The sequence below is a fragment of the Nomia melanderi genome, chromosome 8 (genome assembly GCF_051020985.1).
Source record: "Nomia melanderi isolate GNS246 chromosome 8, iyNomMela1, whole genome shotgun sequence".
In the NCBI taxonomy this organism is placed as follows: domain Eukaryota; kingdom Metazoa; phylum Arthropoda; class Insecta; order Hymenoptera; family Halictidae; genus Nomia; species Nomia melanderi.
The window spans coordinates 17,376,327-17,390,376 of NC_135006.1; the positions used below are offsets into that span (position 1 = coordinate 17,376,327).

Genomic DNA, 14,050 nt, shown 5'->3' on the forward strand with positions numbered 1-14,050 from the left:
GCTAGATAAATTCATTGTAAGCATTTCGTTACTGATGCACGTATGCGTATCAAGATGAAAACTGCTTTCAAATTTTTTTATATCAAACGATACAATTTACTAAAAAAAGATGTATAATTTCGAAACTATCGTTAAACGGTTGCTTCTGAAAAATATTTCTTTTCCACACTACGTGCACATTGCAAGTTACGCGTGATGCAGAAATGGAAAAAAATTGTCGTGTGTACAGTGGGGAGAAGGTTATCCTATACGAGGTTGAGAGCGTGAGCTGCGGGTCGCAAATGCACGGGCAGTTTCAATATAGAACTTGAGGCGCCCTTACCAGTGTTCTCGTATTGGACCGGTAAGTTGCGATTATTTGGAAGTTTTTCAAAAACGGGGAAGTGCTGATACGGTGTTTGACAACTTCGCGAGGCTTCCGGGTGACCAGTTGTCAACAGACGTGTAGGAGTGCAGAAGCCAACGAAAGATTTTTTCGTATCTGATGAGCTCCTCCGTCGTTCCGCTGGTGGTAAGATGGCTGTGCAGCTGGATGGAGGAGGGAAGGAGGACTTGAAAACACAGTTTGTCACGCGGGAAGGAACATACAAGCTAATGACTTTGTCGGAGTATTCGAGGCCAAACAGGGTCGGCTATACGAACAGTCAAGGAAGTGCATCCGTTAGGGTGTCTTTCGTAACTTTACCGGACCCAGCGGACCCCACGGGTACGCAAGGTCTCGGCGACCGAATGTGTTTCAACTTTGGCAAGGAGCTCTATGTTTACGTATACCGGGGCGTTAAAAAGGTGAGGCGAGTTTTTTTTCTATTTAATACATCACACTAATATATTTGTGTTTAATCGAGCATGGATTCTTTCAAACCTAACCTCGAAAACGCATATCAAGACTCCATCTTTGCAGATTTTACCACACCTAATACAGAATCCTTTTACTTTATTCATTGATAAATACAGGATCTCGTTTATCGAGCTTTATTTATATACGATTTTCTTAAGTGTCAATACCGTATTGTTATCAGATTCTTTTCTTTTAATGCTATTTTAAAATGCATAATCTTTGATTTAAATTGAAATATGAAGTAGTTTGTTTCTTCAGTGGTTTGATTGTTTGTCTTTGAAAGTATTATGTATTTTATGTTACCATCAGTGATGAGTGAGATAGGAGTACATTTATGAAACTTATGTATAATTGTTATGTAGAAATCTTATGTAAATAATTGATGTATTTTTCTTGTCACTTTCCCAATTGTGTTATGCAAAGTTTTGCTTTTAATAAATGTTGGAATTTTGTATATGTTAAGACAGCCTGTAATGTAATAGCAAACAATATTATATAATAGTGATTTCCTTGGTATTCTATAATTTTCAAGTTTCTTGGTTAGTCTTGTACGGGATGTATATTGAATTAAAATGTTTCAGGCTGTGGATTTGAATAAGCCATTGGATAAAAAATTATATAAAGGAACTAATCCAACTTGCCACAATTTTAACCAAACAACAGCAACTGCAGATAGTGCACCATTATTAGTTGGTTTCTCTACGGGACAAATTCAATTGATAGATCCAATAAAAAAGGAGTTGAACAAATTATACAATGAAGATGTGAGTAACACCTTTAGTGTAAAATAACAATTGAAAATAAATTCCTTTTAACATATGAGGAGATTGTAAAATAATATTGGCACAATCCTAAAATTGTGACTTTAAAAGAGGACCTTCTATATCACTGCTATCATTAGATACTTTCCTGTAATGTGTAAAAAAGGTGTTGGCATTTATCCAGTATCTATTGATATGAACGTGTTATCTTGTTGAAACATGATAAACAAGGAATTACTAATAGTTCACTGATTTTACTTATAATTATGACTAGTGTTTGTGACACAAATTATTCCAAAAACTCTTTATTGTGTAGATATTATTTTTTTAAAATACTGACTTTTTACCATGTTTTGTTATATAGTATATTTTGTACATGATTCCTTAATTTTTCAGAGATTGATAGATAAGAGCAAAGTAACATGTATAAAATGGGTTCCTGGCTCCAATAACCTCTTCTTAGTATCGCATAGTTCTGGACAACTATATTTATACAATGAAGAACTCTTGTGCGGTACAACAGCTCCTCATTATCAATCCTTCAAATCAGGAGATGGTTATGCCATATATACTTGCAAGACAAAGTCTACAAGGAACCCATTGTATCGATGGGTCATAGGTGCAGAAGGATGTTGCATAAATGAATTTGCCTTTAGTCCGTGTGGCTCCAATCTAGCTGTAGTTTCCCAAGACGGATTTCTACGTGTATTCCAATATAACACAATGGAATTAGTGGGTTCAGCTAGAAGTTATTTTGGTGGGTTCCTGTGTGTATGTTGGTCACCGGATGGAAGATATGTTGTTGTTGGAGGTGAAGATGATCTTGTGACAATTTGGAGCTTTCATGAGAAAAGAGTGGTAGCACGAGGTCAGGGTCATCATAGCTGGGTAAGCGTAGTAGCTTTTGATCCCTACACTACATCTTATGGAGATCATGATCCTGACTTCAGTGGTTCAGATGATGAAACATTACCACACAATAATCATAATCACTTCCGTGAAAAATCTAATCGTCTGTCCACGACCTCACAAGGAGTTCATTCGAATAGAAACTCTTGTGGATCAGAGTTACGAGTGTCAGGTGGTACATGCTACAGGCTAGGTAGCGTGTCACAGGATACTCAACTGTGTTTGTGGGATATTACTGAAGATGTGTTGAGACAACCAATGTGCGCAAAGCAGAGGCCCTCTGTAGCAGGTTCCGGTACTCTTTCTACATCAGGAGCAATCAACAGCGGGAATGGTTCAACGGCGAATCATCAATTGAACAATTCTAAACACAACAATTTGAATAATGTTAATTACAAAGAAAATGTGAGTGGTAATAATGAAAGTAGTAACAATAGCACAAGTACAAATACTACGGTGTCAACTGTAAATTCATTGACACAAAGGTTAGCAGGTCTTGGTTTTGGTGAACGTAAAGGTGATAATCATAAAAGAAACTTTAGCCTCACAATGAGAGGTAGTGGTGCATCTAATAGCACAATAATGCAAAATAGTGGTGGCGATAAAGCTACCACTAACTCAAATACAAGTAGTAATATGAACAGTGTCAGTGGAAGTTTAGTAGGTGCAAATAAAAAGGTTAGTTCTGTGATGGACGATTCAATGAGGTTAATAGGAACTGCCCGGTGCCCTAGGTTTGATGAGTGCCCAGTATTAGAACCACTGGTGTGCAAGAAGTTGGCGCATGAAAGATTGACTGAATTAGTGTTTAGGGAAGATTGCTTCGTAACAGCGTGTCAAGATGGATATGTCTACACATGGGCAAGGCCTGGTCACATGGTAGGTTCTCTCACCATCAGCAGCACTCTGCACAGGCAACACCATCATAGCAATCCTTACACCAATATTACTTCCTTGCGATCTAACGATCTATGATGTAACCCATCTTCAACTGTTATTGCAACTTTGTGAAGTAGGGTCTTTTTAGTGACAAATTCCAATTTGTATATATATATAGAAATAGACATTATAATCATTATCATTCTTAAATAGAGAAGAATAAAAGTATGATAATGCTTTGGACAATTTTTCTATTGTCATTGTTGAATTGTGTTAGGTGGCAAATGCTCTTTTAAACACTGAAATTTATTGAATGCGAAAGACACGTGGGATGTAGTTTTGTTATTTTTCAACTTTGATATAATAAGAAATACTGTCCTTGCGGTATTGTGTGTGTTATATATATATATATATATGTGTATATATGGCACATGTATAATGTGTATATATATATAATGTGCTGATTTTGATAGATTTTTATTTGAGAATAACATATGTTTCTCATAGTTACAAATTACATCCTAGTTTACATTTTATCCAAAGCAGTGTATATTATGAATGGTGCCATTGGAAAATATTGAAAACCTTCTAGCATTATCTTGTAGTCTGTATTATGTATTAATTACAGAAATGTACGGATGGATAGTACTATGAATGCATCAGTTTACAATATTCAGTTGGATGTTGTTAAGAGATTATATCTTTAATCCTTTGTGATTCGAATGTTATTTCATCCAATGTATGAAAATTATACAAGTGATAAGTTTTGTTCATTGAAACTTTTGAACATTTTTTTATTTGGTTAAGTAGACACATCTACAGAAATAACAAATAATAAAGGTAATTAGAAATGAAAGCACATTCATTCATAGTACAAGCCTCCATTTATATCTGTGCCTAAAGATCATCTGGTCAAAATATATTCATTATGAATATTGAAGAAGTACATTAGTATAATTATAAATAAAATATATTTATGTTTGGTTTGCATCATTGAAAGTAACATTGTTTGCGCCCCATAAGATTTTGTAACAGGGCAGGCCCCTTAAACCCTTCTTTCTTTCCTGTAAAGTGTTATTAGCTTAGCTTAGCGAATGATAGAAAGTCAATGAATTACTTAGTCAAAGTATCGTCCCAGATTATAATAATGTGACATTTAATCCTTTGTTGAAAACAATGAATTGCCTTGTTGTACAATAAAGCAAAACAATTGAATGAAACTTTGCTGCTTGCTTCCTGCTTGAATTTATATAGAAAGCAATGTAGAGACTCCAGGCAGAACTGATTACATACACGTATACGTATGTATATGGCTGCCAATCATTAGCATACATGGCAGTTGTATTGGTTGAAATGTCTGGCATGACATGAAATGATCATATTTGTAAGTTATGACTTTTGGATTTATGATATTAGATTCAGTTTCCTGGTGTTTTGCATAATGCGTTTCTATTGTCAAAATATCCCAATGCTCCCTTATTTGTTATAGTGATTTAACAAGTTAAGAGTTTTGTGATAATTTTCATATAGTGTGCATTGCTTCTTTTATAGTGAGAGTTTTATAATTTTATCGGAAGATGCTTGTGCTTGTTTCTTAAGCCAGTGGGGCATTATATTTTTTACTTTGATTGGAAAGATTAATGTTCTATACCATGCTTTGGCTGATGCAAGAGAATCATGGATGAGTCTTCCCAGAGTTATCGCATGGTACGTATAATTTATTGTTTCCTTGACTTGTTTATTGCATCATTGGTCTGAGTAGTATAGTATATATATTTATATATATTTGCTCGATTTAGTAGTATATGCCTTGCTAAGGCATTTTAGAACATGTATCAATGAATGATACTTTTAATATGCTATCATTGCACTGTTCTTTGATGCACTTACAAAATTTAAAATTATTTTTAAACTGCTTATAATTAATTGCAGAATATTTATATGGACAAAGAAAATGATATTTCGTAGTAAATTTTTGTACAACTTTTGATTGCAGCCAGGAGTGGGACAAGTTGGAAACGCTCTCCATGTTGTCAGTCCAGTGGAGGGTGGAGGTACTATAGTATAGCCAGAACCAGATATCAATATACGTTCAAAGCAAGAAGATGAATACGTCCCGTCGTTACGTGTACTGCAGTCCTCAAAAATGCAGTTTCCATATACCCATTATCGTCACTTATATTATGTATGGCCAAGTGAAAGTTATTCCAGTACTGTTTAAAAGTTGGATAATCAAAGAATTATCATAAAGGCATCTAATAGCTTAATGCTTAAAGACACATTTTTATTTCATAAGTCGATTCTGGTGCATACATTTATTCTTGCTTTCTATTTTCGTTTCGTTTACACATGGAAAGCATTTAAATTTCATAGTCTTACACTTATTTTATAAGAAAATTCAGAGAAAGTAATAAATAAATTGTGTATACATGTATATATGTATACATAGATACATTTGATCTTGTATGCTGTACACTATATCATTCCAATAAGGTCCTGTTAAGTGAAAGATCTGAATCGAATGAAGTTAATATTAAGTGCTTATGTATATGATTAAGAACTTTTGTATTATTAAGATTTAATTACAGTTGTTTAAAGACTTGATTTCAAGCGACATGCTTTTGCAACATACATTAACGAGAAATGCAACCGCTGTAATCAGTCAGAAGAATGTATAAATATGAAATATTTTAAACAGTATTCCGATTTGCATACTCGTTACTACTAATTGTTTAATCTTGAATAGCAATTCACGCGGAAAAAGTGAACTAAAACAATTTTTTAAAGAGAATTCACGTTAAATGTTTCATTCTTAAAGTTTTATTAGTATTATTTTTCTATGTTGTTAATTATAAATATTTGATATATTTAATGAAAACGTACGTTTAATTGTTCCTTCGGTATACTATATTTTCTGTTAATATATTTCAGAATCGTAGTCTCTTCGTTTTAACTAAATTGTCCTAATAAAAAAATTGTAAGTTAATTCCAAGGACGGAAATTTTTATTTATTTTATTGCATAGTTGTTTAAATGGTTTTCTAAGAAACTTGTTCGCTTTATTGGAAATCTATAATAAGTACATTGAAGATGTACAATCAGTTGAGGACTTTATATAAAATGTGACTTTATATCTGAGAGCTAGGAAATGTTATATACGTTTTAATAATAAACGATTAATGAAATTTTTCAATGGAACGTGCAAGTTACACGATCACTAAGTAACTTATGCGCTTGGCATAAGACGGGCATCGTAGTTTTCAATAAAATTTCTTAATCTAACGATAACGAATGATCTTTACATTGAATAAAAGAGATATATTGAATTCTTCTGTTATTTAGACATGGTTCTCAGATACAGAAGTCTATGTATTGTAAAGTATGAATGTATAAACAAACGATTATCGGGTATTCTGATAATAGACAGTATTTCAAACGGAATATTCCACACGGCGATACTATTTATTAATTTATATAAATCTATATGTAACGCAACATGTAAGAGCAACTTTGCATTGTTATAATTTACTGGAAATGATTTGAGAACAATGGCAAATTTTTCACCTCTTTTTATAGGCATTTTTTCAGAAATGTTTTAAAAAGGAAATGCAGATGAATTGAGTTCATACGTTATAATGTAAAACGCTAACCGAGTTAGCTTATATAACTTACACAATTAAGAATGAGTTAAGCAGTGTTTCCTAGACAATAATATTCGTCACGGCTTTAATTGCGAAGAATGTTCAAGAATATTTTAATACCGCTAAAAAGCAACACAATCAATTCTATTCATATTTCCATTACGGGAAACCATTGTCAGAGCAATAACATGTACATTCTTTTAAAAATTCTCATACGAAAGCAAAAAAAAAAAACCAAAAAAACCAAAAGAAAAGTTTGAAACTATAATATAGAAAGCAGGTATTCTTGAATATTCTGTATATAAGATCCTGTTTCTATTACATTACGAGAATTACGTTAATGAGTTACCAAGTATCATTAAACGGAACAACGGAGACCGTCATTTTTCTCAGCGGAAATATTCGAAGGAGGATTGTACATAACTGTGTCTTTTAGTTACCAACTTTTTATCCGATATGTTATTTTATACCCAGCGCATTCTCGTTTTTTAAGAATGACGAACATTGTAACATTAATCTTTTATATGGCAAGTTCCCGGAGGTATGCTGTGATACGTGTGTATGCTAACACTAATTAATTATCTAATTGTAAGCCATGAAAGTGAGAATTATATTAAACGTCGTGAGTCGCGTTGTCGTGTGCTATAAGACGAATGATGATGATTGATCTTCAACCTGTATTTATCATATTGAACAATTGAAGATTGACTTTAGGAGGAACTTTAAAGAAAGAAGGAAAGAAAAGAACAAACTGAAATGGCCTGTTGAATACCAAACTCTGCGTTTGATCGATCGAATTTGAGATTTATGATGTTCCTACATTGTAAGCAGAACGGATTCATAATAAATAAACGGTGCGTCTTGTTTCGTATCTGGCACTGATCGAAGTCGAACAGAGACCGAACGATGATGTTATTAATTCTTTCATTATTCCAGTAATCCAATGCTTTGATCATGCCGGATAAAATGCTTTGTTTTTCGTTCTGTAAAGCGAACAAGATTTCTTTTGTATCGGAAGCGAATGTATCGACAAATATTTTGCCGACGATATTATGAATAGCGAACGTTAGCTATTCGCTTGACACGGTCGTTTAGAATCGCTGTTCGTTTCACACCGAGTATACATACAACGATTCGAGAGGATATTTTGATAATTACGTTTTATATTGGCAGATCAATCTGGCTGATTACATTTAAACGAATAAGTAAAAAATTCATTGATCATTTCCTACTCGACGACTTTTTTATAAGACACACATATATACACACAAACACACATACACACAGACACACAGAGCTTTACGACATCGCATCGAATATGTAATTCTCTTCGCATTTCACTTCATTTGTTTGTAAAGGTGTACATTCTTTGTAATTATAAATGAAAAAATTTTGATTGTTAACTCCACCGTGTACCTTTATTTATCACACTGTTTACCTGAGTTTAGTCGATCGTTTCAGGAATTATATCTGTTCAAATATAATATTAATAATATGTTTTATATAAAAAAAATGTATAGGTATATCAATTTTTAATCGCTCAATATACTTAGCCAACTATGATTAATTTCGTTTCATGTCCTTTGTTAAAAATTGTGTTTTGTTACAGGTTCGCGAAAAGTTTCTCCATATAAACAATTAAAATTTTAGTGAAAATTCTGTGGACAGACAAAATGAAAAAATTACGATTGCTTCGCGTGGATAATGATTTGGTAGAAAAAACAAACTTACAGATTGGTAACAATATTATTGGTTCGAGTGTTGGGTCTGAAGTAAGTACACGATCAAGTTACATTAAATAATAATTAAAAATAAAACTGTCAAGTTAAATAGTCTTGCGGTATAATTACCTTGGCATTAATTGCATCGCAATTTCGGTTCGTTGAAAATTAATTTGAAATTTCTGTTACGCGTAAAAAGTTTCTTCACGCGTGCGTGAATGATCGGGTTCGGTCACGTGACATCCGTTGGCTTTCGTTATTGCGCCTAAAGTTTAACCGTCGGAATTTCGTGTTAACAGAATTTTCAAATACATTTTATTTTGAACTGATTCTATATCTACGGGAATTTCAGCGGAGCAATGGTCAAAGCAACAAGTACGCAGCAACGATAAATTTGTCATCAAAAAATGACATGACAATAACACCGGTAACGTAAACTTAAAGTTCTCACAAATTACTACGCATCATTGGTTGCAAAGATTTTGCCAGAATTGAATGAAACATTATACAATTTTCTATAGGAATCATTGTGTTATTACTAGGTTTCATCGTGTTACATGAAATCTACAGAAACTTCACGGTGGCAACTTCTTAAGTTGGGTGTTACTGTTCCAATCAAACCAGGGGACATTTGCTCTTTGGTATCAGAGAAATGTTGGTTTAAAGTGGTATCAGAACCTTCTATGATGGAAATTAACGAGGAAAATACAGAGAAACGAAAAGTATAAAATTAATGTTCTAATGATAATATATTTTAGTCTTTACATGTTTTTTACTGATGAAATTTAGGCTAATGAGAATATAAGTTGTGATGTACCTCACAAAAAGCTATGCTCAGAATCAGGGGAAGGAGATAATTTAGGATGTATTAACATACCAAATGATGTATTGGTAGATAATAATAATATACCCACAGCAAAAACCCAAGAGCCTGTTAAGACTGAAGCAAATTTATCAAGTAATGCAGAATCAGCAGAAGCAAACATTCAGAAAACTCAAGTCTTTAGGTTACACTTTAATTTTAATGTAACATTTAATATTCAATGATAACATAGTTCTAAGTAATTAATCTTTTTGTGTTCATTTAAAATAGTTCCAATGATGAAAACAGAAATTCAACAAATGGAACAGAACAAAGTGATAAACCTCTTATAGCAGAAAGCACAGAATCTCATGATTCAGTGGAAGCAAATAAACCAAATGTCTCTGATAATGTACCAACAGATACACCCATAAGAGAAAGATGCAAATATGGAGACAAATGTTATAGGTAACTTTATTCTGTCCTCTTATTGTAAGGCTTTTGACAAAAAAACTGTTTTCTTATAGGAGAAATCCACAACACAAAGCTAAATACAGTCATCCCATGGATTCTGATTATGATACAATAGATAACAGAAAAGAATGTCCTTACGGTATACAGTGTTATCGTACCAATCCTCAACATAAAAAAGATTATAAACATACAATGCAAAAAGCACCTAATGACAAACGTAAACGAGCCAGTAAAAAAACATCGCTAGCATCCTCAAATACTTTATCTGATCTAGAAGATTCATTTTCAGATGATTCTGTTGAAGAATCTGTAGATGAATCTGATTATCAACCATCTAGTGATGTGGAAAATTCGGACGACGACGAATACGATGATAAAAGTGAAATGGAATGGGAGGATGACACAACTGATGATTAAGAAGAATATTTTTATTGCAAACTGTAAAAAGATTTCTTGATTGTTTATATAGATTTAATACATATTTAGAAATTCATATTAACATATAATACTTATTTTCATATTCATATTCACTTATTATAATACTTAATATAACAAAAATGAAAATACATAAAAATATACATTTTATAAAAAATGCTTTATGACACTGGTATCAAACAAAACTATTTAAGATCTATAAATATATTTGTAAGAAAAGGCAGTATTTTTATATATTAATGGAAATATAAGTATACAGCTAATTTGATGAATAAATTTTATACAAATGTTGTTAAGTGAATATTATAAATTGTACAAATGAAGAAGTTTAATGAATACTTGTAATATTTGTATCACTTTAGAATGTTTGCAATTAATTAATACCCCTGATATCCTTCATCACTTTCTGCATAGTTCTCAGTTGCTACATCTATAAGTATGTGCCTTGGTATTTCAGAACCTCTGACTTTAATGATATAGCAAACATTTTCTATTTTATGAAGGCTCTGTTCGAGTGTGAATAATTTCCTATTCATTTCTTTATTAGAAAAATGTGTACAACTAAGGAAACCTGTATACATCTTTTTGACAAAGTTGCATATTTGGTAACAATTGTCAATATCTTGTGTTCCTAAATTATTGATACATTTGCGCATTAGTTCTCCAGTCAGATCTGCTATTCCTAAGATATATTCGCGTGGTGTGACCAAAGTACGTATAGTCCTTGGTTCAGGTTTGTCTGTAATCGTGTAAGTGATCATTTTTTCTATTTCTGACCAACCTTCCAATTCATCATTATGCAAATATTGGTAAAAGGTAACTGCTTCTATGTATTCTTCTAAACTACTACGATATGCTTTTAAATATTGATAAGGACCTTCCTTCTCAAGTTCCAGTGCAATGCGTTTAAAATGATTCTGTGCAACATTCTGTAGTTTTGTCTTAGCCTGATTCAATATACTTCCTTGTTTGCTTTCATTGTCTATGGTGTGTAAAAGATAGATGATTCTTTTACTTTCTATCGTGATGTCTCTACAAATTTTCAAAATCCTCTCGAAGCGATCGTTTTTGTCATCTAATTCCGCTCCATAAGCTCGGAATTGTCGCATGACCAGACTATCTTCGTCGACATTTTGCGCTATCTCTTTTCCTTTCTCGCCGAGGTGGCCCTTTTTACTGCCGTGAGAATGATTTTTTCTGCCTCCTTAATCGAACCATAAAACGAGAATTTTCAGTGTGGTTAGGAACAATTTAATGTATCATTACATGAATTTAATATATCTTATGACTCTTATGTAATAGCTAGCATTTACGTAAAAAATAATATTGTATTTGACAGAGCGATGATAAACATAACTTATAGAATACAAAAATTAAATATCCGTATGGATCATTACTGATCCATTCATCAACATCTGTCAAAGTGCTGTTGGAAAATTAAAACCGACAACTTTTTACGAGTAAAAGTCGACTACAAGGCCCACTTTGAATAATTCCAGTTTCATTAATGTACCTTTCATATGAGACATCGCAATTATTTTTTCACTACTATGAAAGTATCACTGAGAAGATATCAGAATAGACCGAACACTCTAACACATTCACGATCTCCGTCGACTACTTTATCGACCTAGAAAACCACTCCTTAGATACGAACTTTGAACTTCGTACAGATGTCCCATAGAATACAACACTGTGGCTTTTCTTTATTCAATGTATTATTTATTCACAATGTCCACTAAATTATAATGAAATATTTTATCGTCCTACTTCTATGACGGTTTGTTTCTAACTGAATATTTACAAAAAGAATATCACGAATATTAACAAAAGAATTTAAAATCTATTGAACGATTTCTAATAAACAGAAATTAACTTCATTTACAAATTGCAACTAACATTATTGACAAATTAGCTATACCTTTTGAATTTCCACATCGGTAACATTTGGCTAACAGTTTTAGAATTTTGCCACTGGTGGCGCTACCGTCGTTCCTTTTGAATTTCCACATCGGTAACATTTGGCTACCAGTTTGAGCGTTTTGCCACGGATGGCGCCACCGTCGATCCTTTTGAATTTCCACATCGGTAACATTTTGCTACCAGTTTGAGCGTTTTGCCACGGGTGGCGCCACTGTCGATCCTTTTGAATTTCTATATCGGTAACATTTGGCTACCAGTTTGAGCGTTTTGCCACTGGTGGCGCCACCGTCGATCCTTTTGAATTTCCATATCGGTAACATTTGGCTACCAGTTTGAGCGTTTTGCCACGGGTGGCGCCACTGTCGATCCTTTTGAATTTCCGCATCGGTAACATTTGGCTACCAGTTTGAGCGTTTTGCCACGGATGGCGCCACAGTACCATTTTCAGTGTTACCAATACACTTTTTTTTCACAAATATTGGTACCACTTCCGGTGACAATATGGCGACTGTATGTAGCTTCATTGAAAAGGAGCAGAAGTTTATTAATTTTGAAATTACTTCCCCTGATTTAACATGAGTGACGAAGAAGTGGGCCTTCTTGACGAGGAAAAGGACAAAGTAGGTTTTGATACACATATTTCTAGTTACTGTTTTGATTGCTATCCTTTTGGAGTGTTGAAGGTTATGTTTACACTCAATAAGAAAATTAAATGTCCTGGAATATATTAGTATTAATTACATTTAATGTTTTATCGTAGGATCAGATAAAGGCGGAGCTTTCAGAAATGAGTTTCGAGGATTTACAGAAGCTCAAAGAGAAATTAGGAACGAAAGTGTACAACGAAGCGGTGTTCGGTCCAAAAAGGCTGCGGAAGGTAGAGTTCAAGCGGGAGAATAAGAACAGACCCCGAGAAATGTCGTCGAAGAAACCTGTTCCTCGCTTCAGGGAAGTCGTACAGCTAAAGAAACACATACCTAGGGATCCGAGGTTCGACAGTCTCTGCGGCACGTTCAACCCGAAAATATTCAAGAAAGCTTACGGCTTCCTCAGCGACGTGAAGAAGGATGATATAAAGAAACTGAGAAACGAGTTACAGGAAACCGACGATCCGAAGATGATAAAGAAAATCAAGTATCTGATTCAGCGGTTAGAGAATCAATTACGCGAAGAGCACAGGAGCAATCAAAAGGAGCAGAAGGTGTATCAGGAGAAGAAGGAAGTGGCGGAAGCGATTAAGAGAGGAGAGAAGCCTAACTTCAAGAGGAAATGTAATCTATCCTTAAGAATATCTACACATTATTCAAAGGAATTTAATTCCGTTGCTAATTATGTTTATTGATTTTCAGCTGAGAGAAAGGTGCTAGATCTGGTGTCGCAGTACGAGGAACTGAAGAACTCAGGGAAACTAAAGAAGCACATTCAAAGATTACGCAAGAAGAATCTTCGCAGGGACAGAGAGAAGTTAGCGGCGGATACGGAATGAAAACAAGAAGCAGAAGAAGAAGAACAACAACAGGTGTACATGAAATTAAAATTTATACGAATCGAACATGGCTGGAATAATTACAGGTGTACATAAGCGTAATAAACACTACCGACACTCGGAAGCTAAGTTTCCATTTTCTCCCCTTCACCTTGTCCAGCTGCCCCCGTGGACCCCGCGGC

General features: G+C 33.8%; 4 protein-coding genes across 8 annotated transcripts; 3 read left to right on the forward strand and 1 right to left on the reverse strand.

The window, feature by feature from the left end:
* The first annotated feature begins 41 nt into the window (after window positions 1-41).
* LOC116423962 (WD repeat-containing protein 20) lies at window positions 42-8,430 on the forward strand. Of its 3 annotated transcripts, none has more exons than XM_031969787.2 (4): window positions 42-786; window positions 1,420-1,602; window positions 1,996-3,387; window positions 5,384-8,430. In XM_031969787.2, the coding sequence occupies exons 1-4, from the start codon at window positions 517-519 to the stop codon at window positions 5,453-5,455; spliced, it is 1,917 nt and encodes a 638-aa protein (XP_031825647.1). In that variant the 5' UTR covers window positions 42-516; the 3' UTR covers window positions 5,456-8,430. The 3 variants fall into 3 exon arrangements, with proteins under 3 accessions (XP_031825647.1, XP_076226317.1, XP_031825646.1); XM_076370202.1 differs by lacking the exon at window positions 5,384-8,430 and adding an exon at window positions 4,939-5,084 and having other exon boundaries at window positions 44-786; XM_031969786.2 differs by lacking the exon at window positions 5,384-8,430 and having other exon boundaries at window positions 46-786; window positions 1,996-4,920.
* Window positions 8,431-8,981: 551 nt separating this feature from the next.
* On the forward strand, window positions 8,982-10,517 carry LOC116423907 (uncharacterized). Of its 2 annotated transcripts, none has more exons than XM_031969652.2 (5): window positions 8,982-9,175; window positions 9,270-9,470; window positions 9,538-9,755; window positions 9,842-10,018; window positions 10,078-10,517. In XM_031969652.2, the coding sequence occupies exons 2-5, from the start codon at window positions 9,306-9,308 to the stop codon at window positions 10,439-10,441; spliced, it is 924 nt and encodes a 307-aa protein (XP_031825512.1). In that variant the 5' UTR covers window positions 8,982-9,175; window positions 9,270-9,305; the 3' UTR covers window positions 10,442-10,517. The 2 variants fall into 2 exon arrangements, with proteins under 2 accessions (XP_031825512.1, XP_031825511.1); XM_031969651.2 differs by having other exon boundaries at window positions 9,291-9,470.
* Window positions 10,518-10,657: 140 nt separating this feature from the next.
* Trax (Translin associated factor X) lies at window positions 10,658-12,125 on the reverse strand. Of its 2 annotated transcripts, XM_031969654.2 has the most exons (3): window positions 11,973-12,125; window positions 11,337-11,663; window positions 10,658-11,198 (listed from the first exon to the last, which is right to left on the reverse strand). In XM_031969654.2, exons 1-3 carry the CDS (start codon window positions 11,986-11,988, stop codon window positions 10,837-10,839), a joined length of 705 nt encoding a protein of 234 aa, XP_031825514.1. In that variant the 5' UTR covers window positions 11,989-12,125; the 3' UTR covers window positions 10,658-10,836. The 2 variants fall into 2 exon arrangements, with proteins under 2 accessions (XP_031825514.1, XP_031825513.1); XM_031969653.2 differs by having other exon boundaries at window positions 10,658-11,663.
* Window positions 12,126-12,864: 739 nt separating this feature from the next.
* On the forward strand, window positions 12,865-13,986 carry LOC116434111 (ribosomal RNA processing protein 36 homolog). The gene is made up of 3 exons (XM_031992846.2): window positions 12,865-13,002; window positions 13,143-13,653; window positions 13,732-13,986. Exons 1-3 carry the CDS (start codon window positions 12,958-12,960, stop codon window positions 13,866-13,868), a joined length of 693 nt encoding a protein of 230 aa, XP_031848706.1. The 5' UTR covers window positions 12,865-12,957; the 3' UTR covers window positions 13,869-13,986.
* Window positions 13,987-14,050: the final 64 nt, after the last annotated feature.

Coding starts and splice junctions, on each gene's coding strand:
- LOC116423962 (XM_031969786.2), top strand. CDS start 517: ATGGCTGTGCAGCTGGATGGAGGAGGGAAGGAGGACTTGAAAACACAG. Junction 787..1,419: donor TATACCGGGGCGTTAAAAAG/GTGAGGCGAGTT, acceptor AAAATGTTTCAG/GCTGTGGATTTGAATAAGCC. Junction 1,603..1,995: donor ACAAATTATACAATGAAGAT/GTGAGTAACACC, acceptor TTAATTTTTCAG/AGATTGATAGATAAGAGCAA.
- LOC116423907 (XM_031969651.2), top strand. Junction 9,471..9,537: donor AAAATACAGAGAAACGAAAA/GTATAAAATTAA, acceptor GATGAAATTTAG/GCTAATGAGAATATAAGTTG. Junction 9,756..9,841: donor CAGAAAACTCAAGTCTTTAG/GTTACACTTTAA, acceptor CATTTAAAATAG/TTCCAATGATGAAAACAGAA.
- LOC116434111 (XM_031992846.2), top strand. CDS start 12,958: ATGAGTGACGAAGAAGTGGGCCTTCTTGACGAGGAAAAGGACAAA. Junction 13,003..13,142: donor TTGACGAGGAAAAGGACAAA/GTAGGTTTTGAT, acceptor GTTTTATCGTAG/GATCAGATAAAGGCGGAGCT. Junction 13,654..13,731: donor GCCTAACTTCAAGAGGAAAT/GTAATCTATCCT, acceptor ATTGATTTTCAG/CTGAGAGAAAGGTGCTAGAT.